This window comes from Cyberlindnera jadinii, assembly GCF_001661405.1.
Source record: "Cyberlindnera jadinii NRRL Y-1542 unplaced genomic scaffold CYBJAscaffold_17, whole genome shotgun sequence".
NCBI lineage: Eukaryota > Fungi > Ascomycota > Saccharomycetes > Phaffomycetales > Wickerhamomycetaceae > Williopsis > Williopsis jadinii.
This window is the reverse complement of record NW_017963668.1, coordinates 120025-144822: the sequence shown is the minus strand read 5'-3', so window position 1 is coordinate 144822 and position 24798 is coordinate 120025. Positions and strand designations below refer to the sequence as shown.

At 42.3% G+C, this 24798-nt stretch overlaps 12 protein-coding genes across 12 annotated transcripts; 4 read left to right on the top strand and 8 right to left on the bottom strand.

Annotated features, from left to right (window-relative positions):
* Window positions 1-15: 15 nt before the first annotated feature.
* Window positions 16-1260, bottom strand: TRM13 (tRNA:m4X modification enzyme; the record flags this gene model as incomplete). Its single annotated transcript, XM_020213006.1, has 1 exon — window positions 16-1260. The coding sequence occupies one exon, from the start codon at window positions 1258-1260 to the stop codon at window positions 16-18; it is 1245 nt and encodes a 414-aa protein (XP_020068449.1).
* An 876-nt stretch (window positions 1261-2136) lies between these two features.
* CYBJADRAFT_169454 (uncharacterized protein) lies at window positions 2137-3006 on the bottom strand. The gene has a single exon (XM_020215777.1). The coding sequence runs from the start codon at window positions 2879-2881 to the stop codon at window positions 2414-2416; it is 468 nt and encodes a 155-aa protein (XP_020068448.1). The 5' UTR covers window positions 2882-3006; the 3' UTR covers window positions 2137-2413.
* A 4857-nt stretch (window positions 3007-7863) lies between these two features.
* On the top strand, window positions 7864-9255 carry CYBJADRAFT_155164 (histidine phosphatase family protein; the record flags this gene model as incomplete). Its single annotated transcript, XM_020213445.1, has 1 exon — window positions 7864-9255. The coding sequence occupies one exon, from the start codon at window positions 7864-7866 to the stop codon at window positions 9253-9255; it is 1392 nt and encodes a 463-aa protein (XP_020068447.1).
* Window positions 9256-9282: 27 nt separating this feature from the next.
* Window positions 9283-10708, bottom strand: BUD22 (Bud22p; the record flags this gene model as incomplete). The annotated part of the gene is made up of 1 exon (XM_020217228.1): window positions 9283-10708. The coding sequence occupies one exon, from the start codon at window positions 10706-10708 to the stop codon at window positions 9338-9340; it is 1371 nt and encodes a 456-aa protein (XP_020068446.1). The 3' UTR covers window positions 9283-9337.
* A 262-nt stretch (window positions 10709-10970) lies between these two features.
* Window positions 10971-12388, bottom strand: CYBJADRAFT_169452 (GID4/VID24 family protein). Its single transcript, XM_020215776.1, has one exon. The coding sequence runs from the start codon at window positions 12080-12082 to the stop codon at window positions 11231-11233; it is 852 nt and encodes a 283-aa protein (XP_020068445.1). The 5' UTR covers window positions 12083-12388; the 3' UTR covers window positions 10971-11230.
* Window positions 12389-12710: 322 nt separating this feature from the next.
* On the top strand, window positions 12711-14312 carry BTS1 (farnesyltranstransferase; the record flags this gene model as incomplete). The annotated part of the gene is made up of 4 exons (XM_020217546.1): window positions 12711-12780; window positions 12850-13270; window positions 13324-13736; window positions 14226-14312. The coding sequence occupies exons 1-4, from the start codon at window positions 12721-12723 to the stop codon at window positions 14310-14312; spliced, it is 981 nt and encodes a 326-aa protein (XP_020068444.1). The 5' UTR covers window positions 12711-12720.
* A 64-nt stretch (window positions 14313-14376) lies between these two features.
* On the bottom strand, window positions 14377-15638 carry CYBJADRAFT_169448 (putative aminopeptidase). The gene has a single exon (XM_020215775.1). It carries the CDS (start codon window positions 15603-15605, stop codon window positions 14442-14444), a length of 1164 nt encoding a protein of 387 aa, XP_020068443.1. The 5' UTR covers window positions 15606-15638; the 3' UTR covers window positions 14377-14441.
* A 703-nt stretch (window positions 15639-16341) lies between these two features.
* CYBJADRAFT_131756 (60S ribosomal protein uL11) lies at window positions 16342-16839 on the bottom strand (the record flags this gene model as incomplete). Its single annotated transcript, XM_020213016.1, has 1 exon — window positions 16342-16839. One exon carries the CDS (start codon window positions 16837-16839, stop codon window positions 16342-16344), a length of 498 nt encoding a protein of 165 aa, XP_020068442.1.
* A 145-nt stretch (window positions 16840-16984) lies between these two features.
* Window positions 16985-19381, bottom strand: MAK10 (Mak10p). Its single transcript, XM_020217668.1, has one exon. It carries the CDS (start codon window positions 19311-19313, stop codon window positions 17130-17132), a length of 2184 nt encoding a protein of 727 aa, XP_020068441.1. The 5' UTR covers window positions 19314-19381; the 3' UTR covers window positions 16985-17129.
* Window positions 19382-19566: 185 nt separating this feature from the next.
* AFG1 (Afg1p) lies at window positions 19567-20961 on the top strand (the record flags this gene model as incomplete). Its single annotated transcript, XM_020213848.1, has 1 exon — window positions 19567-20961. One exon carries the CDS (start codon window positions 19567-19569, stop codon window positions 20959-20961), a length of 1395 nt encoding a protein of 464 aa, XP_020068440.1.
* A 236-nt stretch (window positions 20962-21197) lies between these two features.
* On the top strand, window positions 21198-22604 carry CYBJADRAFT_131707 (NAD(P)/FAD-dependent oxidoreductase; the record flags this gene model as incomplete). The annotated part of the gene is made up of 1 exon (XM_020213014.1): window positions 21198-22604. One exon carries the CDS (start codon window positions 21198-21200, stop codon window positions 22602-22604), a length of 1407 nt encoding a protein of 468 aa, XP_020068439.1.
* SYF1 (mRNA splicing protein SYF1) lies at window positions 22601-24784 on the bottom strand (the record flags this gene model as incomplete). The annotated part of the gene is made up of 1 exon (XM_020216939.1): window positions 22601-24784. The coding sequence occupies one exon, from the start codon at window positions 24782-24784 to the stop codon at window positions 22601-22603; it is 2184 nt and encodes a 727-aa protein (XP_020068438.1).
* Between the last annotated feature and the right edge of the window lie 14 nt (window positions 24785-24798).

Below are 24798 nucleotides of genomic sequence, written 5' to 3'. Positions count from 1 at the left end.
GTATGTTTAAATCTTTTATAGCTTGGTTACAACCATACACGTGTTTTCTAATGATACATCAGAGGTAACGTAATGGCACAATTTCACTGTAAACCCTGAAGATTGTAGAACGTATCTTCTAGATTCGTCGATGATTCTTCTTGCTCTTAGCCCCAATTGTTCTCGCTCTCCAATGGTTAACCCACTTGGATGATCTGCACCGTCATTAGATGCCATTTCAGGTCTGCGACCGTTGACTGCCCAGCTGGCAAACTTCATCAGATGTTTAAATCCAACTTGGTCAATTCCCCTTGAAAGAAGATACCCCTTGGACAAGGGATGAAGCTGTGAATAATTACAGCAGTGTCTGCAACACATTGCAATGATCATCCCTTGGAACTTGTCTCTCAACTGGTTGTTATTTAGTATACATTGAATGGTCAAATCAGTCGCAGCTCCACATAGGTGCTTCGACACTGCAACAAATCCTTTGGAATCCGGGAATTCGGTTGAGATGATCTGGTCAATGTATAGATCCTTGATGTCTATCTTAGCTCTAAAGATATTTGGTGCAGCTAATGAACGGTCTTCGCAGTCCTTGGCCATTTTAGAATCGAGCTTCATCCTGGTTGGTGATCTATCTATCAGTATGAACCCAGTAGGTTGACCATCCTTATGAATCACGCTTTGTAACAGATACCTGGACAGCTCCGCACGACCACATCCGAATTCTATATAGTCTATATCTTTGGATAAGAGTTTATTCTTATCCAATTGTGAAATAAGACTTGACTGCTGAATAGCATGCTTCTGGTTCTGCTTCTCGTTCATTCTTTCTTCCACGCCCTCATGTTCATCTTGCTCCAACTTCAGAGGCTCGTAGGCATCAACCACTCGGTTTACCAATTCGATCCAATATCTGTAGTTCTCTTTAAATTCTTCCACTTTTCCATCTGAGGCTTCACAACAGTTGTAATCCTTCTTGAACCAAGGATCTTCCAGTGCCTGTTCTTTCAGCTTGGTACATTTCTTCAAATGGCTTTTCAATTCAGAGGTCCAGACACTATGTCTTGGATCTATAGGGCATGGCACTCTCAGATCACTATCACCTCTTTGTTTCAGGTGCTCTGCACAGTACAGCGTATCTGACTTCCTGGTCAATGGGCATCTTCTATTCTTCTTCTTTATGATGAATTCACATTGTAGCCTTTCCTTGCTTTCACGACCTTCTAGTTTTCTTTTCTTCTGCTTAGCAGAGATACGAAGACCTTTTTCATCCATCTGGGCTTCTCAGAGGTTCTGTAACAGCGTCAATTGGTTGGAATTATGTCTTCATTGAAGGTCTCGGAGGAAATTTTAGCGGTGCAATGGTGTGTCACGTGATGATGTTATGTCGGATTTGACTAATGTGGGTATTCCGAGGGCTAGATGTAGATTTGTATGGGGATCCGTCTTTCATATACTTACTAATAGCACCAACTAATTACTTACAAAGGGTTTAAATAAGGCCTCCTCAGTGGTTTATCAAGTTAGAATAGTCCAATTGAACTGTTTGTAAGAAAAGTGTGGGTTCTAGAAATGCCGGTTAAATAAACTGACCTCAACTCTTCTAAGCACTGAGCCCAAGTTGGCACCGTCTGCCCCCATTAGAAACGAAACCACACAATTAGAGGCACACTCGTTTGATACCATGTGGGTTATAGATCTGTTTGGCGTAGGAAAGTATTCCAGCATCAAGGGAAAGTTGAGTAGAACATGGGGGAAACTGATGTTTCAGGTAGAAAAACTAAACAAAAGACGTTAACATGAATTATTTCTTGGTAAGCCCATTAGTGCTGATGCTGCCGTCATGTCTAGGTAATTAATATCAATAACGCAGGCTATAGTGATGCACTGTTTTCGTGAAGCGTTCTCAGGTATTTGTTCTTGAGCTTCTAGAACTCCCATCTGTGAGTTCTATTGTAACTTCTTGAGCAATCTATAAAGAATATCAACGATGGACTACAACCATTCATGTCATAATTTACAGCACCTGGATTGTTCTCCAGCTCAAAACTTTTACGATGTCATTTATCTTCATTCTGAAACTTAGTTAACAAAAGATATGATAAGCAATTTATTCAAAATTACAATAAACCTTTGGGGAGGCCCATTGGCGTATACATTCACAAGCATACGCTATATAACCAGTGGTTTCGATGTTGATTAGTTTTCACCTAGCCTAACCGTGAAAATCATCACCCCTTGTCTTATAGAAGTAAAGCACACTGCTATCCATCAAAATACAATGTGAAGTATACCAAAAGGGATAGGCTGCTCTCAAAATATATCTCTTCAATGCTGCATTGTGTACCCTTCACATTGAACCCACCTCATTGTCCCCAAATCCTAACGTTATGCTTCATATCGAAGTTCTCTTTCTTTTCAATGTCTTTCACCTCTGTGCAAGATCAGGACATACAGGTTCTTGATTCTCGTCTACTTGAGTAATATGGTCTAACGACTCCTGCGCTGACATTTCTTGACCACAGAGACAATGGCCTCTTTTCCGAAGTTTCTGTTCCAGCGATTTCAACTTCTTGACTTTAGGATCATCTAGGATGAAATGTATATGCAGTAAATGCTTCTTAAAATCGTATCTTCTATTAAAAAACCCTGTCTTGTGAGTGCAACACTCCTTGGGAAACACACATTGGAACCTGGAAGTACGATCATGGGTTCTTCTGTGTCTTAAAATATCCCTGCTAATCATACGTCCGCAGATGTCACAAGGAATTTTCTGTTGTTTCTTCCCAATTGGCTGCATTTGGCGTTCACTGGTGCTTGCTTGTGGTCTTGATTCGTAAGCATTAATGTATGAATAACTATCAGTCGTGTAATCCATTTGATCAATTTGACCCATGTATTGTTGTGAATCCGAGAAGTTTCGAAAGGCACTCACATCCCCAGGTTGTGAGTGACACTGTAGCTTTGAATATGGTTCATGTTTGTAGACATCTAGACCATTGCCTTTTCCTGAATAATGAACAGGTTGTATACCGGTTGATGACTTGGGTACTGTGTCATCATAATGTAAAAGCCAAGGATGTGATTGTGATTGTCTATTCCATGAATAGTCAGAAACTTCTAATGCTGTATTAGTGACACGATTGGCCTCAACAATCGGTGTTGCTTGACCTGAGAAGGTCAATGGTTCGTGAGTCTTTGGCTCCTCTGAAAGGTTATTACCGCTTGAGCAAGATGGTTCCTCTGTACAAGCTAGTCCCATTGAGCAAGATGGCTCTGGTGGGGTAAGCTCGGTTCGTATCAAAGGTGGTCTCAAACAGTTAATTACCTCATCAATGATAGCAAATGAGGGTAGTTTTGTGCAAGCACTTCGACCTAAATCAGGATCCTGGTTGATTCCCTGGTTGAACTTCAAATGCTGAAGGGATGCTGATAATCTTGTTGTAGTCTTGATAGCACTTCTTGTTGAACCAGTCATTTTATAAACTGAATTACTGTATGATTATCGGTGACAATGTAAAGAATATTCCTGGATAAAAACTTGAAGGACCGGGATTGTTAATCAGATGATAGTCTGGAAGAATAGAAAAGAAGAAACAGAGACAAAATTCTGAACTTATATTATTTCAGAAAGCAAAAAACTTAACAGAATTGATGTGTGTAAAAACTCTCTATGAGATATAGAGGTGTAATCGTATTGTTCAGTATTGTTATAGAACTTATTCAAATAAGACCCTAGTGTTTGCTTTTTTTGACTATGGTGTTGAACTCCGTGGACTAAAAATATGCGACTTCTTCCACAGGTGTAACGTCTGAGATGTATGTAGACCACATGCATATCCACGTTGTGTAGGTTCTGCATATGAGCTAAACCGCTTATTTAGCATATCGTGTATTGTTAATGGAAGTATTCATCGCCCAGACAAATCATCTTACAGAGCGTATATCTGATGCTCTCTTTTTATAATAGATCCAAAAGACCTCACTCTCCCTAATATTTACACCTATGAAACAGATGTGAGAGGCTCATTGGTAACTGGAGTTCATACTTAGTTGATCGTTTGAGCTGCTTGGATTCCGTTGAACTTACGAACCACTGTAATTTCGTTTCTGAGTATTACATGCTTCATATTAAGTTGTCATGCAGAAAAGTGTTACATCGTACGTGATCTTCACAGTGTTATTGAGGCTCAGCTATGATCCATGCTATATACAATATCTGACATGCATGTAGCAATGTACACGTTACATGCATTTTAAAGTTTGGCTAACGGTTTTATGTTATTCGCGTGCCGTGTATAGGAGGCTAATACTACATATTACACAGCTAAAGGAATCAAGTTAAAGTCCGTTTAGGATGAAATCTGTTGACTTCAATGTGGAAATTGATCTATTTTTTGAAAGAGGTAATTACGGACTCGCATACATCATTGCATCATTTGAGCCATGTTGATATTGAGAGCTTGATTTCTGAAAGGCTTCTGAAATGGAACATAAAAGCCTTACATATGGAACACAGAGGTTGGATATTCATCAGAACTTGCACCTCTCTTCTCTAAAATGTCCATGGATTGGATTTAGTGGTAAACAATGGTGCAATTCTTATGATGCTTAGAACTACGTTATAATCTGTGAAGGACTCCTAAGCTTGAGCCATATGTGTATACTTTTGAAACAGCTTGGTTCTGGCCGTTTGCAAAACGTCAAGGAGATATGTCATCACCCAGTTCGGTATCCCCAACCACAGCATATAGACGGATTACCGAAACTATTCCACTTCCTTTGTTACGGAAGCCCCGCATGGTTTTGTACATAACAGTGTAACTCATGTACAGAACGATGACTTCGTATAGTAAACTTCAATCTGCACTTCATTCTAGAACGTTCTTCTGCTGATAGGTTACTACTCAAAGCCCCGCTGTGTAAGTGTATCAAGTTCAAAACAGTCTTTATTGGAGTAGGAAAAAACCACTAACATTGGATAACATCTTTATATAGTAAAATCTTTCAATGATACGATCTGTCAGTGGTACGATTTTCCCTCGACTGATGCGTTAAAAACTTATAAGCTTTATTCCAGCAATAGAATACAATTCAGGTACTAGTTGGTTTTGAACGTGTAAATTCTCGAGTCGTTTCGAGGATGGAAACTTCGTGCGAATCATCAATTCCTGATATTGTGATATTCATGTCGGCTGGAGGTCACCAACAAACAATCATCCTGATATCCAACATGTGATAGTTCAAAAGCAAGGAGGTTGAAAATCTCTTGTGCTAAAAAAATTTGTGATACATAACATATACATATGCAATCCTCTGTACTGTGCGCATAGAGACTTCCGATTTTTGCATTGCGTGCCATCATGTCGCAGATGTTAATGACCATATGCAAACTAAGCTCAGCCTCTATCTTCGGTAATTTTGTTAACTTTCAATGACTGGATCTATACGCTCTCGGTTCAAGGCTTTCTAGAACGCGTAGTTTGACTAATATATTACTGAATTTATAACCCAATGTGTAATGTCAGAACGTAGGCATACGTGTCGTGATACATAGATTGACATATCTGAATTTGTCGATGGTCCGTTCAATCCATATTTGAAAAAGACAGCTACACCAGAGTAGGGAAGTTATTCTCAAGTTCATTGGATGAAAATGAGGTGGGCATTAAAGGCATACTCAGAATAGTTGCTTCGCACCCTTCATTTCAAAACTTACATGGGATTGCAAATCATCCGGATTGGACACCGATGATAGACAGTATCAGCCTTAGAAAAACTATCTTATAGATGCACGTTCTTTTCCGAACTCTTGTCTTTCTGACTACCAGACTTGATATTCATTGTTTTTGAATAAGTGCGTTTCTGTCGTTTTAACGTTGGGCTGCTGCTGAATTTATGCATTTTGTCATTTGCTCCCCAACCTCAAAATCTATCGTGGCTGGTGATTGAACCATTTCATCACGAATCCTTACAAGTGCCTATACAACAGATATGATGAAGATAGCTAGTCATCGGTTTCTCCCAGTGTTTTCTTATCCATCAAACTTGTCTTCGCTATTGCTATTTCACATGTGAAACTTGTATATATTGTATGGATGCTAAGGCTCTATGATATTGTTCTGAAAACAGCGTACTTCCAGTTGTGAGTGGTTTATCGGCATCCAGAAGAGAATCTTCAATGATGCAGCAGCCTCTAATGTCGGCCTCCTACACATTTTGTACACTAGATATCGTCCCACACGAAATATATCACATTAGGAAGGAAGTTAATTGGGACTATCATTGTAACCGTTTATATTATTTGAAGTGGGTTGACCCCTAGATTTGTCAAATTTTAGAACCACGCTATTAAACTAAAGTGTCTTATAGGTGTGCTTATACACAATGTGATAATATATTGTGTCCCATCTAGGAAAGCCTCTGGGGCCTTGAAGAGAAATTCCGACTAACTGATTCACTGATTCGAACCTCGTGCTTGAAGGGAGGGTCTTATGGACAATTTAATACTTTGTCGGTGTGGTTTTACACTGTCAAAGGCATGAGTATACTTCAGTGCAATCACTGCACTTTATTAGGGAATTCTCTAGACTAATAACCATTCCTTCAAGTTCGCCAAATTAGAGGGATATACAGACTATAGCAGATAATATCAGAGCTAAAGGTAGTATCAACAGCCACTTCTTTATGTGATGTCCTCATCATTGCTTACCTACAACACACAAATTTTGAATGACATAACTTATGCTATAAAAAAGCATTAATGGGCTCAATGAAGAAGAATAAATATCAGCACTTTCAATAGCGATGATAAGTGTATTCCTGGGTGCGTAATGATCACAATGTATTTGCCTTTCCAAAACTTTTGGGAAAAAATGGAACTGTATTATCTTTTATTTAGTATTTATAGTTAAAATATTATCACACAATTTTTATTACAAATAATATAATTTTAAACCAAATCCAGCAGGACAACTCTTTAATACAATTCATATTCAATCCACATTATAAAATCATCCTTGGGCTCAATGTGATCCAATGCAAACAAGTATTCGAGTGATTTCTCAGTTATAGAAAGGTGTGTTGTACCAAACGCTTACCCCGATCCATCAATTATGTGGTGTCTGGATTATTTAAAAGGTGTATCACTGTGCTAAAGCGAGCTATACGCAACCGACTAGATACAATTCCTTGAAGCTCTCTAACGATTCACACACTGAATACCAGTAGTGTTTGCTTGTTAAGCAAATCACAAATGAGCTCAAACGTCCGTGGCTCAGAATACGAGTGCATACAACTGTTATACCGAGATTGAAAACGTGGGCTACTCCCCAACAGATCTTTGTATCTGCATTATAATGTAAAGCCATCAGTAGCTCAGCCTTGAACACACAAATAGGGGGTCCTCTTCCGATCGGAAAACCTTGCTAACTGATCTACTATCCCCAATAATTATTACTGGTTTGGTGAAATTGAACATAGATTTCTGTTGGGATCACCGTTTCCAAGATTTAACGGGCATTGTTCTGCATATGTGCAGACAATCGAACCGTTTCGAGATCACAAGTCCTCAATTCACCGGGATTCAGTATGCAATATGCAACAACGTTCACACGTGCTTCCTCAAAGCACTATTTAGTTTTGATTAGTTATTGATCAGGACAGAGCTATCCAATCGTTTCTAGTGCTGCAGCATTGAGGCAAGCTGTAGATCACAAGATGTACAACACCTGAACGCCGCAAATACACACAGATTATAGAAGAGAAACGTGGTGTAGTCAATAACAGGAACTTCCACTCATCTCCAACTATAAAAGAAGGCACGTTGTAGAATTTTCAGCAATTGTCGAGTCCAAGTCTAGTGTAGGATAAGGAAACATGAAATTAGAAACAGCCATTGCAACAATTGCCCTTTCAACCACCGTGTCTGCAGTTTTGAACAAGCCATACTCTCAAGAATCTGTCGAGCAGTTCAACCTGTTGAGATATACCGGTACAACTGGTCCGTATGTTCAAAGTAGAGGTTATGGTATCCCAAGAGAAGCACCATTCCAGTGTAAGGTGAAACAGGCTCATTTGTTCATGAGACATGGTGAGAGATACCCAACAGAGGGTACAGGTAAGGGGAACAAGCAGATCTTTGAGAAACTGAAAAATGCCACTGTAGAGAGCTACGATGGTCCACTGTCTTTTGTCAAAGACTGGGAGTTTTACGTCCCAGATTCTTCTTTGTTGGAAACTGAGAGTTTCAAAGGTGCCTACGCTGGTTTGGCTGATTGTTACAACCTTGGTGTTGAGTTCAGAGAGCGTTACGAGGACTTATGGGATGGTAAGACCGTTCAGCCATTGTTCACCTCTGGCCAAGAGCGTGTGGTCAATAGTGCAAGATCCTTTGGTGAAGGTTTCTTTGCTTCAAACTATTCTGATCTGTGTTCTCTTCAAATCATCCCAGAGAATGAGACACAAGGTGCAAACACTTTGACCTCTCACGATGCTTGTGTCAATTACAACAGTTCTTACAGTGACGCTATCGTCGGTGAATTCTCTGACAACTACTTGAAGACCGCAGCAGCCAGACTCAACAAGTTGTCTCCAGGTTTCAACATCACAGGTGATGATGTCTACAATTTGATGGGCTACTGCGGATTTGAGCTTAACGTGAGAGGTCAATCTGAAGTCTGTGGTATCTTCACATTGGATGAGTGGATCTCCTTTGACTACTCAAAAACACTTGGATTCTATTATCAAAATGGTCCAGGTTATAACATCTCTGTTCCTTTAGGTTATGTTTTCGCTAACAACACTTATACCTTGATGAAGGATCAGACATCATACCCTTTCAATTTGTCATTTTCCTTCTCCCATGATAGCGATGTTGCAACGTTTGTTTCTGCATTGGGAATCATGGATCCTGAAGCTGATCTCTCAGTTGATGAGGTTGAGTTTGGTGCTATTTACAAGGCTAACGAAATTGCACCAATGGGTGGCCATTTGGTTCATGAAGTCTTGGAATGTGAAGATGTCTTGACAAATGCCACTGATTCATACGTGAGAATTCTTCTCAACGATAACGTTGTCCCGTTACCTGGTTGTCAAGACGGTCCAGGCTATTCATGTCAGCTTGATAACTACAAAGATGTCATTGATTCCAGACTGGGAAACACCAGTTATGTTGAAGCCTGTGGAGTTCCAAGTGATGTTCCACAGTACTCTACTTTCTACTGGGATTGGGAGGCCACTTTCAAAAACAACTTCTCTACGCAAGAATGATTTAATTCTAACCATAGAATTGTTTTAGCTGTGCTATAGAATTTAATAATATTGTGATACCTATTGATTCGATAAAATAACTCTAGAACACAATCTTTTTACCAGAGAACTTTACATTCTTCAAAGCTTCTTCTTGCTTTTTCTTAGCAATCCAAGATGGATGTAGTTCCTTCTCCTGCTTTGGTTCAACTTCAGAACCTGTGGTGGCATTCTTTCTTTCGCCAAGTGGTGTACTGTTAGAGCCAGTTATAGCAGCCTTTGCAGCTCTTTTGGCTACTCTTTCTTCGTATTCTCTTTGTTTCTGTTCTCTTTCTAATCTGACCTTTTCCTTCTCCTTTTGGATATGTTTTGCACCTCTACCATATTTCTGTTCCCAAATCTTTTGACGAGCACGCTGACCTCGTCTATTCTTCTTTGGTTGTGTTGCATTCTTCACAACCTCATCCTCGTCAATGTCTTCATCATCAGAGCCCGAGATATAACCATATTGTAGTTCAGGGAGCTTGATCTTTTCTTTCTTCTCCTTCTTGGTTGTCTTCTCCTTCTTCTCTTTCTTTTCCTTTACATGTTCTACAAAGAAGTCATCTTCTTCGTCCTCTTCCTCTTCGACATCACTTGGCTCTTCATCTGTAACCTCATTGTAGTTTATAGTGTTATCAAGCTCAACGTCAGAGTTGTCTTCATCAGAACCTGCAATCAAGTTATCAAATTCTGCATACTTTTCAAAATCATCATCTTCATTTGAATCAGCATGATCATCGTCTTGTAGTTTTGAAAGATTCTTGACCTTTCCGGAATCAACACTATCATTACTTTCATCATCATCATCGCTTTCACTGTCAGTGGTTTCGACATCTTCAATGTCTTTCTTATTGTGCTTTCCAGTTGGACCGAAAACAATCTTGAAACTATTTTCTATAATGTCAGCAATTGCCTGAACATCTTTCTTATTCATCAATTTTGAATACCAGTTTCTCTGTTCCGGGGTCAAAGAGTTATAAAAATGAGAAGGATTCTTAACGTTTGTCTTATCCTTAACTATATCGATGATCCAATCCGGTACAAAACCAGGAGCATATTCAATTCTCTTTGGATTCAGCTTAAAGATCGACTGTATCGATTTAACGATTCTGATTGTTGAGATCTGATCAATATCCAACGACTTGAGGAACTCAAGTTCATCTTTGTTGGTTTTCGTTGGCATAGCCTTTATAGATTTCTTGATGGCTCTGTTATACTTCACCAGGGAGCTGTGGATCTTTCTCTCCAAGATATCCAACTTCAAACCTTCAATCTCCTTTATAGCTTCATCTTTAGATTCCGGTAGTAAATGTGCCTTCTTCTTCCCCTTGGCCTTGAGCAGCGCCTTTGTTCTAGCAAAACGAACCTTTGTATTGAGGAAGTGATGCTCTAACAAGTCCAAACGCCACAACAGGTTCTTCTTCTCACCCATCTCTTAGGATTTCACAGTATACTTCTATCTAGTACCTTCCATTGAAGAAGCTCATCGCAAGGGGAGAAAAGTTTTGCACCTGGAGCTCATCGCATAAAGCTCGGTAGGGGAAGCATACACATCACGTGAAATTATAGCATTTATCACATGAAAAGATAATACTAATCACGTGAGAAAGTTATTACTATACTCTTCACTTAGTGATCTAGTCTTGTGTTCTTATAAATGGCAGTTGCTATCTACACAGTGAGCAATCAATATAGGGCACTATCAATCAACAAAGGCTGAGAATATAGAGCAAAGATCAATTTGTATTACTGACGAAAGTACGCATCTTTATAACATTCTAAGCGTATAATTTTGATATATCAATGTGCAATGCATGTTATCAAGATTAAAGAAAGGAAACGAAAAGCATTAAAGGACATGAAACCGAAACACAAACAGATTGGAAAGGGTATGAGGAAGATCATCACAAGGGGTCATTAGAATATATATCTTGTGTTTTTTCATTGGTTCAGTTCACAAGAATTGGAAAGTTGGTGCAACACCATTGGTTGGAACATGGCATAGTTCCAACTGTTGGAATCTTTCTGAGGACTTATGGTAGTACAACCCACTCACGTCACCTGTTATTTGGTTGAAGCAGATGTAATAGAACCCTGCAAACGAAGCACCTTCGAGATCGTCGGACTTTGCATCTGGAACGAGGAACTTTTCCTTCCATCTCATGAAGAGATATTGATTTTTAAAAGGTTCCTTATGGATATAGCTCTTATCGAGAATCTTCTTAACTGGTAGAGTCGTATGCCATGCAGGGAATTTTGACCAATGTTGGATGTCAATATCGGTGTTTGCGCCCCAGGACTTATCCCTGGTGAAGAAGGAAACGTCTTTTGATATGATTTCAGATTCGAAATAGGTAATCAACTCAGGACGTGATTCTGTCAAGCCTTTGATGTTGATGTACCCACAGAAGAACGACTGATCCAAATCAACGTATTTCAACTCAACCTTAACTTCATACGTAGAGCGGCCACTCTGCTGCGTTCCAACAAACGTCGCACCAGGTCTAAGAATATCAGTGGTGTGAGGGTTGATCTCGTCATGGATGAAGAAATCAGTTAGGTTGTTCGTGCTTTGAACCCTTGTAAGCGTCTGCTGGGGTGTTTGCGAGAAGTCTCCCGCATCGTTTGTTGACACCAGGGATAGCGACTGTAAGGACGTTGACGATAAGGACGACGATGACGATGATATCGCCAACAACTTGTTGTGTAGCTGTGCAACATCCACGTTCCCCTTCTTTCCCGCGTTGGAAGAGGACGTCACAACCTGTGTAGCTTCATCTATTGCGCACTCCTTATGAACGGGCATAATGTTGTGTTATCTATATTTGTCTTGCAGAGGGATTCAGGAGGGTGATGTCTGATGGTCAACAAGAGGTAAAGTTTCCCAATGTAGTGAACAACCAACAGCTCAGTGTGAGAACAAATCTGTGACTGCGAGGTTGGAAAGAACAGAAGAGCAAAGGAAAAAAGTAGCAGATGATCTGAGTATTAATTGGAGAGAAAGCAGGGAAAAGAAAAAAAAATCAGCAGCGATCCAAACGGTCCTTACACGTTAAATTCTATCTCTGTGGTTTAGTCATTTTAGAGTTTTCCCATACATTTGAGATGTTTCTTTTTTTGTGCCAAAAGACCCGAAAATTCGCAATTTCGCACTGTTCCGTGGGAAAAGACACAAAAATTGTTTGCAAACATCTATGAATCTTCGGAAAAACCGATGATGCGATAGGTGTTATGTCACCAGGTTTACGCAAACTTTTTTCTTTTTTTTTGGAGGTGAGCCTGGTGATGCTTTCCTTTTTGGGGGTGTTCTTTTTCGGCCGACTGCTTAGACGTCGTGGGTTCGAGCCTGAGCAGTTGCGTTTATTTTCGTTTACCGCATTTTACTTCAATTCATCGGTCGTATGAGTCCTTGGATACTCTTTATTCAACCACTAACGGCGCCCAATGGAAACGAATATCGAAGATATAATCACACATCCGACATGGACAGATGCTCAGGAGAGCGTGAGTGTGCCTGCTTTTTTCCAGCTATTGCGTCATTCAATACGCTCTTGCTTACTGACACCGTATCAGCTCATCACGGGCCCATACGACTATCTGGCGCAAACAAAGGGGAAACACCTACGTACCCAGCTGATTGAGCTATTCAACACGGTACTGTGTATCCCGAAGGCCAAACTTGACCAGATTTCAAAGATCATCGAAATGCTCCACACAGCATCGCTGTTGATCGATGACATTGAAGACGACTCCACGCTGAGACGTGGGAAACCAACGGCACATTTGATCTACGGCTCACCTTATGTGATCAATTCTTCGAATTACGTCTACTTCCTAGCTCTTCAGGATGTGTTGGCTCTGGATGATCCACATTGTGTGACGGCGTTCAACGAAGAACTGTTAAACTTACACAGGGGCCAGAGTATGGATCTCTACTGGAGGGAGAACCTAGTTGTTCCGAGTGAAGAAGAGTACATCAACATGGTTATGAATAGTGAGTCACAGCAAGTTAATTCTATACACACGGGCACTAACGCTTCACGCTAGAGACTGGTGGGTTATTCCGATTGGCGGTCAGGCTCATGGAGAGGTTTAGCAATAGCGATATCCCTTCACTAGTGCCTTTGGCAAACATCCTCGGAATCATATACCAAATCAAAGACGACTACCTGAATCTTAAGAATGAGACTCTCCAGGAAAACAAGGGATTCTGTGAAGATATATCTGAGGGGAAGTTCTCATTTCCAATGATCCATTCCCTCAGAACGTCGCCTCATGATCGCACACTAATGGGGATACTCAAACAAAAGACTCAAGACGTTGAGATAAAGAAATTCGCATTGCACTTCCTTGAAAGGACAAACAGCTTCCAATACACCCTGGACTCTCTGGCTAGTGTCAAGGGGAAGGCACAGGACTGTGTGAAATCCTTACAACTTGACTGTAACGATGAACACATGGTGAGAAACTTTGACTTGTTTAACGTTATGATTGAAAAACTGTCTAATGTCTAGTCAATTAATACATCTTCAAATTGAAATGGCTTAACAGCTGCGTTGTAGCGTTCGTTCTGATAAGCAGATTCCAAAGTGGTGCCAACAGGTTGTTGATGCGAATCCAGCACCTCCAAGCGATCAATGACCAATATACCGTAGCTGTGGCACTTGAATGGAACAAAGTGCCCAAACAGTGGCTGGAATTTCCTCAGTGGTAGCCATTTGAGCGTGATCTCCGATATGAGGACAACGGTGTTGGTTGTGTACTCTGTTATCCTACACCGCTGTTCACGCTCAAACTGTGATATACATCGGCTGGTTAAGATGGCAACCGCAGAGTTTACAGAATCTGCTATTGATACGAGTAAAGTACCATCGGGTTGCAATTTGAGAAACTGTTGCTGTTAGTACAATAATGTTCAAGGCCTCTGCACTAGTACTCACCTTCAACAGCTTCACCGCGTGCACGTCATCACATCCGAAGTTTCGAACGTCAAGCCCGGGGCCATAGCTTTGAATCAACTGGTCGACAAGCCATGAGTGAAGGACATCGTTTTCTATGACTTTACGTTGTCTTACACGCATTGTTTACTCTATTCAATTGCTCTATTGCTGTAGTGAGTGCGTTTGATTATAAGGGTAAGTACCAGGCGTGGGAGCAAATTTGTTTCAAACGTCAACACGCTTAAACTTGTGGAATCCCAACTCAACGGTGTATCCTAGCACGAGTCTCGTGAACTGTGCAATGTGATCGAAGCTTAGACGATCCAAGGTATCACTTGTAGAGTGGATGTAAGGGTTTGTATACTGGAAATCACTCTCAATGATAAAGCTCGAAGGATATCCATTCTTCAGGGCACTGGCATGGTCACTACATGCATAACCACATTTCGTTTCCCTCCATGGGATAGTCAGATACGAGTCAATCATCAATTTGACAAAGTCTGTCAATTCAGGGTTGACGTAGTCATCAATGACACCAACGTGTTCTTCAACACCGTTGTCTAATGTCTTCTGGACATAACCGGTCATATCCTGTTGTAACATTGCAACAACGTTTCGTCCCTTTTGCTTGTAGTCAGTGAAAACGTCCAAGGAGCCTAATAAACCACCTTCTTCAGCAGAGTAGAAGTGGAATTGCACTGTGGTTTCAGGCTGAAACCCACTGTTAACAAGGATTCTCAACGCCTCTAAATTGGTGGTGACTCCTGAGCCATCGTCATCGGCACCTGGTGCCTTCATAAGGGTCGGGAAAAGCAAGTTTGTAGAGTCTTGATGACAGCCCACGACTACGATGTCATCAGGGTATTTAGAGCCTTCAATAGTTACAATTATTGAAAACTGCTGCCATGAATGCTTGAAGCGTTCCACCTTGATTGGATGTGTTGAATTATCAACAATGGACTCCAATTTGCGGAACAGCCACTCTGCACTTTCCTTACCAGTGTCTGATTTGTAGTAACGGGAGAAGAAACTCGACAAGTGGGCCAAATTATCGTGCAAATTCGCCTTATCTATATGAGTAATCAACTGGTTAACCGTCTGGTTGTGTTCAACTGTTGTTGGATAGTTGTATTTAGGAACAACCACCGGTTTATCCTCGGAAAAGAACCAAGAACGATGCTCAGTGACATCGAAGAAGTGAACTCCCCGACGTTTCAAGCCCAGTTTCTCCCATTCAGACACAACGATTGGTGTTTCGTCACTCGACGTGACGATTAACCGTTCATCATTGAGTCCCAGAACACGTTGCAAGGGATCCCAAACGGAGAAGGCACTAGCAGTGGATTCAAGAACAACGAGGGAAGAGAGTAAAGTACTAAACGACACCATTAGCACAGCTGGTATAGTAATATTACGCTTCAGGAAGAGCAATTACTGTGGCGAAGTGTGGGAGTGAAGCCGATTGCTAATATCCCCCATATTTATACAGTGTGCTCCAGATCACGTGAAGTTCAGTGGTGTAACACGTGATCAATGATATGAAGCTTTTAGCTTGTATCATGGCAATACCAATTTTAGTATCAATGTCAATGACATAATGGCGACAGATGGCTACACAGAGCTACATATAGAGGGATTTTGAAGACACCTGGGTGCAACTTCATTGAGGAGTGTTCCTGTAGACACATCCATTATATAGAGGAGAGAATTGAATTGAGAATCAAGACAGATTTGAACAAGATGTCTGCTATTGAAATGGACCAATGTAATCACAAGAGAACCGAAACCGAAGAATCAGTTATTGAAAAGATTACCTTGGTGAGTAATTAGCAGAAAGTAGTTCTCGTTTGCACCAAAATAGGAACTTAGTATAGATCTCAGTCTTCAGGAGACAAGCTCCAAGACTGAACTAAGCACCAGAGTGTTGGCAAACTGTCAAAGATGTTTAAGGATGATCAAGTTGTCTCAATTCTGTGCTTCAATTCTTCTTCCCCTATATAGTGGTAATGTCAGTAGAAACCTCGTTCTCCAAAGTTGCGGTGCTCAAAAAAGAACTCTTCAAAATAAGCATGAAAAAACCCATTTAATCTCAAATATACAACATTAGTTTTCAAACCTGACCTACTTAGTTCTCTGGGATATCGATCTCACCAGCGTTAATGGCCTCGATGATGTCGTGTGGGTTCTTGAAGTTGACTCTACAACCAACGGATTGAGCAGTACCCAAGATCTCCTTGGTGACAGAAGCCAAGTTCTTACCGAAGGACTTCTCTCTCATTTGTCTGGCAATCTCAATGATCTCCTCGAGTTGCAAGTTACCGTTGTGCTTAACGTTCTTCTCTTTCTTTCTGTCTCTTGGAGCCTCCTTCAAAGCAGTGATAACCAAAGAGGAAGCAGATGGGACAACAGAAGCAACAGCTTGTCTGTTTTGGATTCTAAGTTGAACGGTAACCTTGATACCTTTGAACTTGGTGGTAGCCTTAGCAATATCTTCACCAACCTTCTTTGGAGAAAGACCCAATGGACCAATCTTTGGAGCAAGGGCAGCGGAAGCACCGACTTCACCACCGACAGCTCTCAAGTAGATGAACTTAACCTCATTTGGATCGAATTTTGGAGGCATCTTTGTATTATTTTGATCTAGATTGGTGGTTCTTCTTGCTTGTTGATGAAGTTACTCGTTGATGTGAGTTGGAATTTTTTCACCGTACCTGCTCGCGAGCGAAACTCCCCCAAACGTGGGACTGCGTTTTTGCCTAAATTATGCTGTTTTTTTTCTTTTTCCAACTTTTAGCGATTTCGCGAAGGAGACATTTGGAGCCCTAAGAAACAACACGTGATTATGCGCCCAACTATAGCCCTACTCATCTATGTAGCCTTTAGACATATTATTGAAACTCCGGATTTGGGCATTTATTCACTGTTCACCACCGGGAAATAACGATGGAATCCCTTGCTATCTATGACAACTCTCTGTGTTGCTGTGATTGGTTTCTGTAATTGCAAACCAATACCAATACACGATCTCTGTAGCTGTCTAAACCAGTGTAACCAATCTTGAGAACAGATGTGCATACTCACAGTGACATCCTTTGATTGGATTCCATCTGTTATGATCTTGATATTGGAAAGGATGGAGCTCTTTACGTGGTTGATATCCTGTGGCGTGTGTGGTTGCTTCAGAGAATTTTTCAAATGGAATTGATAGTGTGAGTAAGGTGGTAAACTTGGAACTCCAACAGAGGCGAACGGTTTCATACGTAGCTTATACAGAATCTCTTCATTTTGAACAAATGGGAAATCTGGAGTTTTCAAGATACCAGATTTGATGTATTTCTGCAATTGGATGGATTGCAATACTGCCAGTCCCTGGATGATTTTGTACTGAACAATTTTTTTGTTCAAAGTGTCGACGAACAGTTGTAACGAAGGGATCTGGGCTTGTCTCTTCATCATCTTCTCCTTGTACCTTAGCTTTTGATCACCTTTCTTCTTCTTGAGTTGGTTCTTCATCTGTTGGATCTTATAGATCTTTGAACGGTTATACTCGATAACCCTATCAAGGATCAAAAGGATGTTATCCACGAGGTAGTTAACGTACCAGTACATTTGGTGGAACTCCCAAGTTTGATACAGCTCCAGTTCAAATCCACGTAGTACAACGTGTAGCATTATATCCATTTTGACATAGCACACCCAAGACGTTATCGGTAATGCAAGAACCAATTCACCGTTATACTCAAATTCTTCATTCACTTGAAACACTTCCTTCAAGTTGCGTTCAAAGTTCTCAGAGTTGTATTCTAAGGTATCAAACACCGTGATAAGTCTCGAAAAGTGTTGTCTCTGACGACACGGGTTTTGATTCATTACGCTGAGCCATTCCAATGCAACTGAACTTATCTGATGTGTCAGTTCTGCCACTTTCTGCTTGACGATTTCATTTGACGTATTGATGTATTCAGAGTCCCAGCAGCTGAATCGTAACATCTCTTCATTGAGGAAGTCAGACACTTTCTCCACTCCAAACACGGTTGCATCATCTCTGACCAAAAACAAGGCATATATAGCTCTTGATATGACATGATGATGGGTGTTGGCGAAATTAAGGGCATGATTAACAACGTCTTGTGAGGTCAACCTGTTCGAGATTGCCCATATTCTTTGTAAATCATCCACGAGCACTTTCAGAGACGAGTAATCTTCTGATTTTAATGGGATCAAATCTCTGGAAGGCAGTCTGTTATCCAGTCTCTTTTGGATCCCCATGGAGAAGCATCCGGGGATTTGAGGTAAAGAGTTGAGATAATCCACATGCGTGACCAGAGAATCGACCAATGCTGCCAACGAGCTCACCATTGCGGGTGACTGTGGTGGAGTTGAGCAATCTGTCAGTTTGGGAACTTTCAACGCGATGAATTGAGGCAAGTTGATGAGCTGGACCAGCGTTTTAAGAATCAATTGGAGTATTTCAGAATCCTTTGAGTCAGCGTATTTACTCTTTAGAAAGTCCACTGAGTCGTTCAACTCCTTCAGTATATCGTTGGATTCAACCATGGTTATGACGTTGAGGTTCATCGTCTGGGTGTTTATGTCCTCTTCCTCATACACAACACCACTCTGTCCCAGAGTCAAACACAGCCTAACGAGGTGCAATGCACCCAGCACAACAGATCTCAACACCTTGTGGACCAGCAAAAGCTCAGGGTCCATGGACACGTTCTCAACAGCGCCAAACCGACAGCTCGAGATGCCCTTGTTCGCATCCTTGTTGTAGATCACCAACAGTTCTTCAACATAACGGCAGCTGAAGACAGTCACTGACAGACTCGAGTTCTGGAGCCATATAAACACATTCCTGAAGATGGCATCGCTCGTGGCCAGCACCTCTTGCAGCGACCTCTTACACAACACGTCGAACTCCTCCTCCTCCACACTCAGCTCAATGATCCCAGAGTCCAACCTCTTGTTGTTGATCTCCAACGCCTGTGTTCCTTGGAACAGCGAGAACTGTGGGCTCTTCACAACAGCGTCGTTGGCAACTTCACGGGCCTTGCGACGCAGCACATCGGTGATGTCCACCATTTGTTCGCTCATCGGGCCCAACTGGTTCGCTGCTGATGTTGTTGATGCTGCTGCTGATGCTGGCCCCTCTCCCCAGTGAACAGAAAGCGTTTTCCGTGGAAGGGCCCTCCGAGATTTTCCCGCAAGCTCCACCAGAGGCCACCCACAAAATTTGGGCAGGGGAGATGACGATGTCCGATTCTGGGCTGGCTTTACTATAAAAGGCGGCGGCCAGTGAACAGGAGCTGTGCTGAGGTTGTTTCAATTGCGGAGGAGGAAGCTGGCAATGTTCAAGAGGCTGTTCCATACGTTGAGGCCGCTGCGCCAAAGGGTTCTATCGCCGCTGGAGGAGTACAATAGGCTTGTTTCTCTGCGGAAGCTGAGGGACGACCCATACCAGAGAAACATCATTGGCTCCTTGGGGGACTTACACGCTGGGCTGAGCAATTATGAGCCACCACGGGTGCCAGATCTGAAGCCACAAGGCGGAGGGTTCTTCTCGAGGCTTTTCGGTGGTGGGAATGGTGCCAGTGACAAGCACTGGGCTCCCGAGGACTATGATGAGGTTCCCAAGGGCATCTATCTGTACGGCGATGTTGGGTGTGGTAAGACCATGCTGATGGATCTGTTCTACTCGACTATACCTCCACACCTGACTAAGAAGAGATTGCACTTCCATCAGTTCATGCAAGGCCTGCACAAACGTCGTCATGAACTGATTCTCCAACACGGCTCGCCAGATATGGACACGATTCCCCAGCTATCGTGGGAAATTGCCCAGAGTGCCAATGTGCTATGCTTTGATGAATTCCAGGTGACCGATGTTGCTGATGCGATGCTTCTTCGTAGAGTGGTGGAAACGATATTGGCTCCGGACCACGGTGTTGTACTGTTTGCTACCTCGAACAGAGCCCCGGAAGAGCTATACATCAATGGAATCCAGAGACAATCCTTCATCCCGTGTATCAAGCTCATTGAGCGTCGCACGGAGGTGATCTTCTTGGATTCGCCAACGGATTACAGAAAAGTCCCTAAACCAATATCCTCTGTATACTGGAGTCCACCACAAGGACAGCTGTTCACATCGCCTGAGTCCAAGAAGCAGGAGCAAGAACACATTGAATCCTGGTACAACTTCTTCTCACAGGGGCACCAGGCAGAATCTGATATCGAACTCACCATTTGGGGTCGTAAACTGAGAGTTCCAAAGTGCTCTCCTCCAAATGTCGCACAGTTCACATTCCATGAGCTGTGTGGCTCGCCATTGGCAGCTGGGGACTATCTTGCATTGGCACAGAGCTTCAATGCCTTTGTTGTCACTGACATCCCGTACTTATCTATAGAGAGACGTGATCTGATTAGAAGATTCATCACCTTTTTGGACGCTGTATACGACAACCATGGAAGGCTGTGTGTCACGAGCGCCGCACCTTTCGAAGACCTATTCGTCGAGCCAGAGGAGATGGCCAATGACTTCCAATTGAAAGACCTCCAGAGGGAGAAGGACATCGTCAACGTGGAAGAGGACGACCTGGTTAAAACCCACGGCTTTAGTGCCAAAATTGCACAGAATGCTCAAATGTTCCAGTTGGATGAGGAGAGATTCGCCTTTGCAAGAGCCCTGTCTCGGTTATCACAGATGAGCACGCAAGACTGGGTCGATAAAGACATTAGAAAGTGACAGAAACAACAAAGCTATTTATATTTATATATACCCATATATTTTGTAATATTGTATATGCCATGCTCATCGTCAAGGCACCATACTGCGGTTTATGGGTCTCGGACTTTAGGCCCAGTGAGGCTAAGATACGCGATGCATACCACAACCACGCTAACGTGTTCAGTACTAATATAAAAGACGGCATTCACGCTCCTCAAAGCTGTGATCTCGTAGTATGGATCATCTACATCGAGATGAGTGCAAAATACTTGCCAAAGAACAACCCGACGGTATCCTTTTGGTTAAATCACGATGATCCCTTCTTGAAGCATAGATCTGGCCCGCAGATACCGGATGAGGTGGATGTGGTGATTATAGGCTCTGGGTACTCAGGAACCTCAACTGCGTACCATCTACAAGAGCAGAATGGCCAGTTGAAGATTGCCATGTTTGAAGCCCGTGATATCTGCTCTGGTGCCACAGGCCGTAATGGAGGTCACATCAAGCCATATGGCCATCGGATGTACGAGTATTACGCACAAGCTGTTGGAGAGGAGCAGGCAGCAGAGATCGTTAACTCTGAGTTTGAGCATCTGTGGACGTTGAAGAAGATCATCGAGGATAACAGCATAGACTGCGACTTCTTCCTAACCAGAGCCTGTGATGTCTATCCTAATAGTGAGGATCCCAGAGTGAAGAAGGACTTGGCCGGGTTCTACGCAATGTTGAGGAACCCCCTGGTGAAGGATGAGTTCAAGAGGGAAATTCAACTGCTCACTGGTGATGCTGCTAAGCGAGCTTCAAAGAATGAGAGAACGGAAATGGCATTCACGTACCCTGCGGCCTCTTGCTGGCCATGGAAGTTGATGACTGGGATCTTAAAGAAATGCGTTGATAGAGGTCTGAGCTTACATGCCAATACACCAGTGGTTAGTGTGCAACAGTATCAAGGTAAGAGATGGATCGTGAAGACCACAAGAGGTAGTACTATCTGCTCTAAAGTTGTTTACTGTACCAATGGCTACACCAAGGCTTTGCTGAAAGAGTTCAGCGATACAATATTACCCGTCAGAGGAGTCGTTTCAAGTTTGACACCATCAACTGGGCAAGTTGTACCACACCTTACAAATACCTATGGTTTCATGACTGATAAACCACAGAACTATTACCTCATCAATAGATTGGATGGCACCGTTATAGTTGGCGGGCATGGTGAATCTCTCTTCACGGAGACGTCAGATCCTTTTGAACAAGTGTTGGATTGTGTCGATGATAGCTTTGTCAATGCAAAGTCATTCTCTGTCTTCAACAAGAACTTCATGAAGGACAAGTTCGTCACTTGGAAGAATACACAGATTGGCGACGTTAAGCTCTGGACAGGCATAATGGGATTCACTAATGACTATTTACCTTATGTCGGTGGACTGGAGTGTTTAGGCTATACGAACGCATACATAGTTGCTGGGTTCCACGGACACGGTATGCCTAGAGTCTGGCTTTCAGGTAAGGCCATTGCATCTTGTATCGTGCAAGATAAGCCAATTGAGGAGATTGAGTATACGTGTCCTAGAGCATTCTTCTTGACGCACCAAAGAGTACAGCATGAGAACTTATACAGGCAGCATTTATACGCAAAGTATAACTTCAAGCCCAAGCTCTAGATATATATATCAATAGCATCTGGATTCTCCACGCTCTGTTGGGCTTGTTCATCCTCCGGCTTATTCTCGTTGACTCTACCATCGTTGATGAATCCCTTGGTTTCCCGACTCAATCCAAATTCATCAGTGGCACGTCTTTTCCATTGTAGCATCTCTTTAAACGTCTGTTTATCACCGTTTGTAATCTCAAGATCGTTCCAATACTCCCAGAGATCCTTAGACTTATCCACAGATTGCAACATGGCACCATGTTGCAATATATGACGAGCTCTGGCCAGCTCATGAAGTGATGTTTCAAATTTGGCAAATTCTATAACGACCTCAATGCACTTTGAAGGTGGTAAAGATTCCACAGCCTTCGTAAACCATTCACGGGTTGTAGGGACACCAAATTTATCCCTACATAGTTGAATTGCCAACTTGAACAACGCGAGCTTATCATCCCAGCCCTTGACATTTTCCAGGGAGTTGTTAATGATCTTCAAGCTTCTCTGTATTGAACCGTTCTCCTCCTCGTACTTTGAATATAGCACATACAAGTCCTTTGCCTCAGGGCATGCATCTAACGACTGGTCGAATAAATCTCTCATTCTTTCAAGGCTCAACTGTCTCTGTATAGCCTTTGTGAGATAAATGTTCCAGATTTCGAAAACAACTGGATATTTAAACAGTGTAACACCTTTAGCATAAACACTTAGTGCTCTTTCGAAGAACTTATTCTCTTCGAGGAAATTTGCATAGTTTATCACATGTAATGGGGTGGCCATCTTGTTAGTGAACAGTTGCTCATAGATGGCACACGTTGCTTCAACGTCGCTTGTAGATTCTACCAAATCCAGATAAAAGCCCCAGAGTTGTGGAATCTTGGGGTTCAACCTCGTTGCAACCTCCATGACCTTTATAGCCATTGGTAAATCATCCTGAGATAATTCTAATTCTGACCAGTGGATCCAAACCTCACTTAATTCATCAGGGGAGTTGAATTTGACCTTCACAGCCTTGTCCAAGATCGTCTTTGCTGTTTCTAAATCATTGTTCTCCTCGTAAATCGTTGCATAACTTATCCAGATCTTTGATAATCCACTTGTTGCTCTCTGTGGGTCTATCTTTGTCAGTGCATCGACATAGATTTGAATCTTGGATCTCAGGTCAGTGGTCAACGAGGCCTTGTGGAGCCAATTATCAACGTTGTTCACGTCTTGACGTATCTTAACATCATCCAACAGATTCTCCCGGGAGTCCATCAGCTTCTCAAAGCATGCGATTCTATAGTCCAACTCTTGAGGATCTGAGTCGTCAGAGGCGACGAGTTTGGATAACCTCTTATCTTGAAACTGAGCAAAAGAGTCATAGATCATTGTGAAATCTTTTATAGTCGATACCTGTTTCAGAGCATCCTCGAAGATGATCGAAGCTCTGGTATAGTCTCTCAGTTTGATGTAATACATTGCCCACTGTACAAATAGTTTCCCCTGTTGGTCTGGGAACTTGACCAGCGCAAATGATACAATCTGATCGACTTTTGCCTGTGTTGATGTCTCTGTCAGCAGTGAAAAGTACTCCAGCCATAAGTCCAATGGCGATTTACCCAGGTTTGAGACATACGAATCGTCGTTGATCAACGTTTCAAACAGTGGTGCTGCCAGAGACAACTGTTTAAATGCTTGTAGCTTCTCCACAACCAGCTCCAACTGTGAAGGATCATAGGTATAGTACCGGTGGTATATCAGCCCACCTGTCAATCCACCAACCTCGTCGGCAAACCTCAGAAACACGGGCCAGATCAGGTGGTGCTGTGTCAACGGCAAAGTCCTCAAGGCCCTGTTGAACAGTCTCCTTATCCACGTAACCTCTGCCATCGACATGGCAAACTCCAAGTACCTCACCCAGATCAACGGCAGCTTGTTCAGCAGTCTCAAACAGAGCTCAAACTCCTTGCAAACCTTGCCATACTCCTCAGAGTACTGCACTGGACACAGTGGGCCGACAACCTCAACAAGATGGTCCAAGTACAGGCACCACAGCTTATAGCTCCTCGGTAATGCCCGGACACTTCGTCTCAACACACAAACCTTCCCTTCCGCTGATTGCTTATACCAATAGTACCGCAACCAGTTATCCAGCGAGTTCTCTTCGATCAGCTGTAGCTCATATCGCTCATCTTTGTTCTCGTCAGCCATCTTTAGCTACAGAG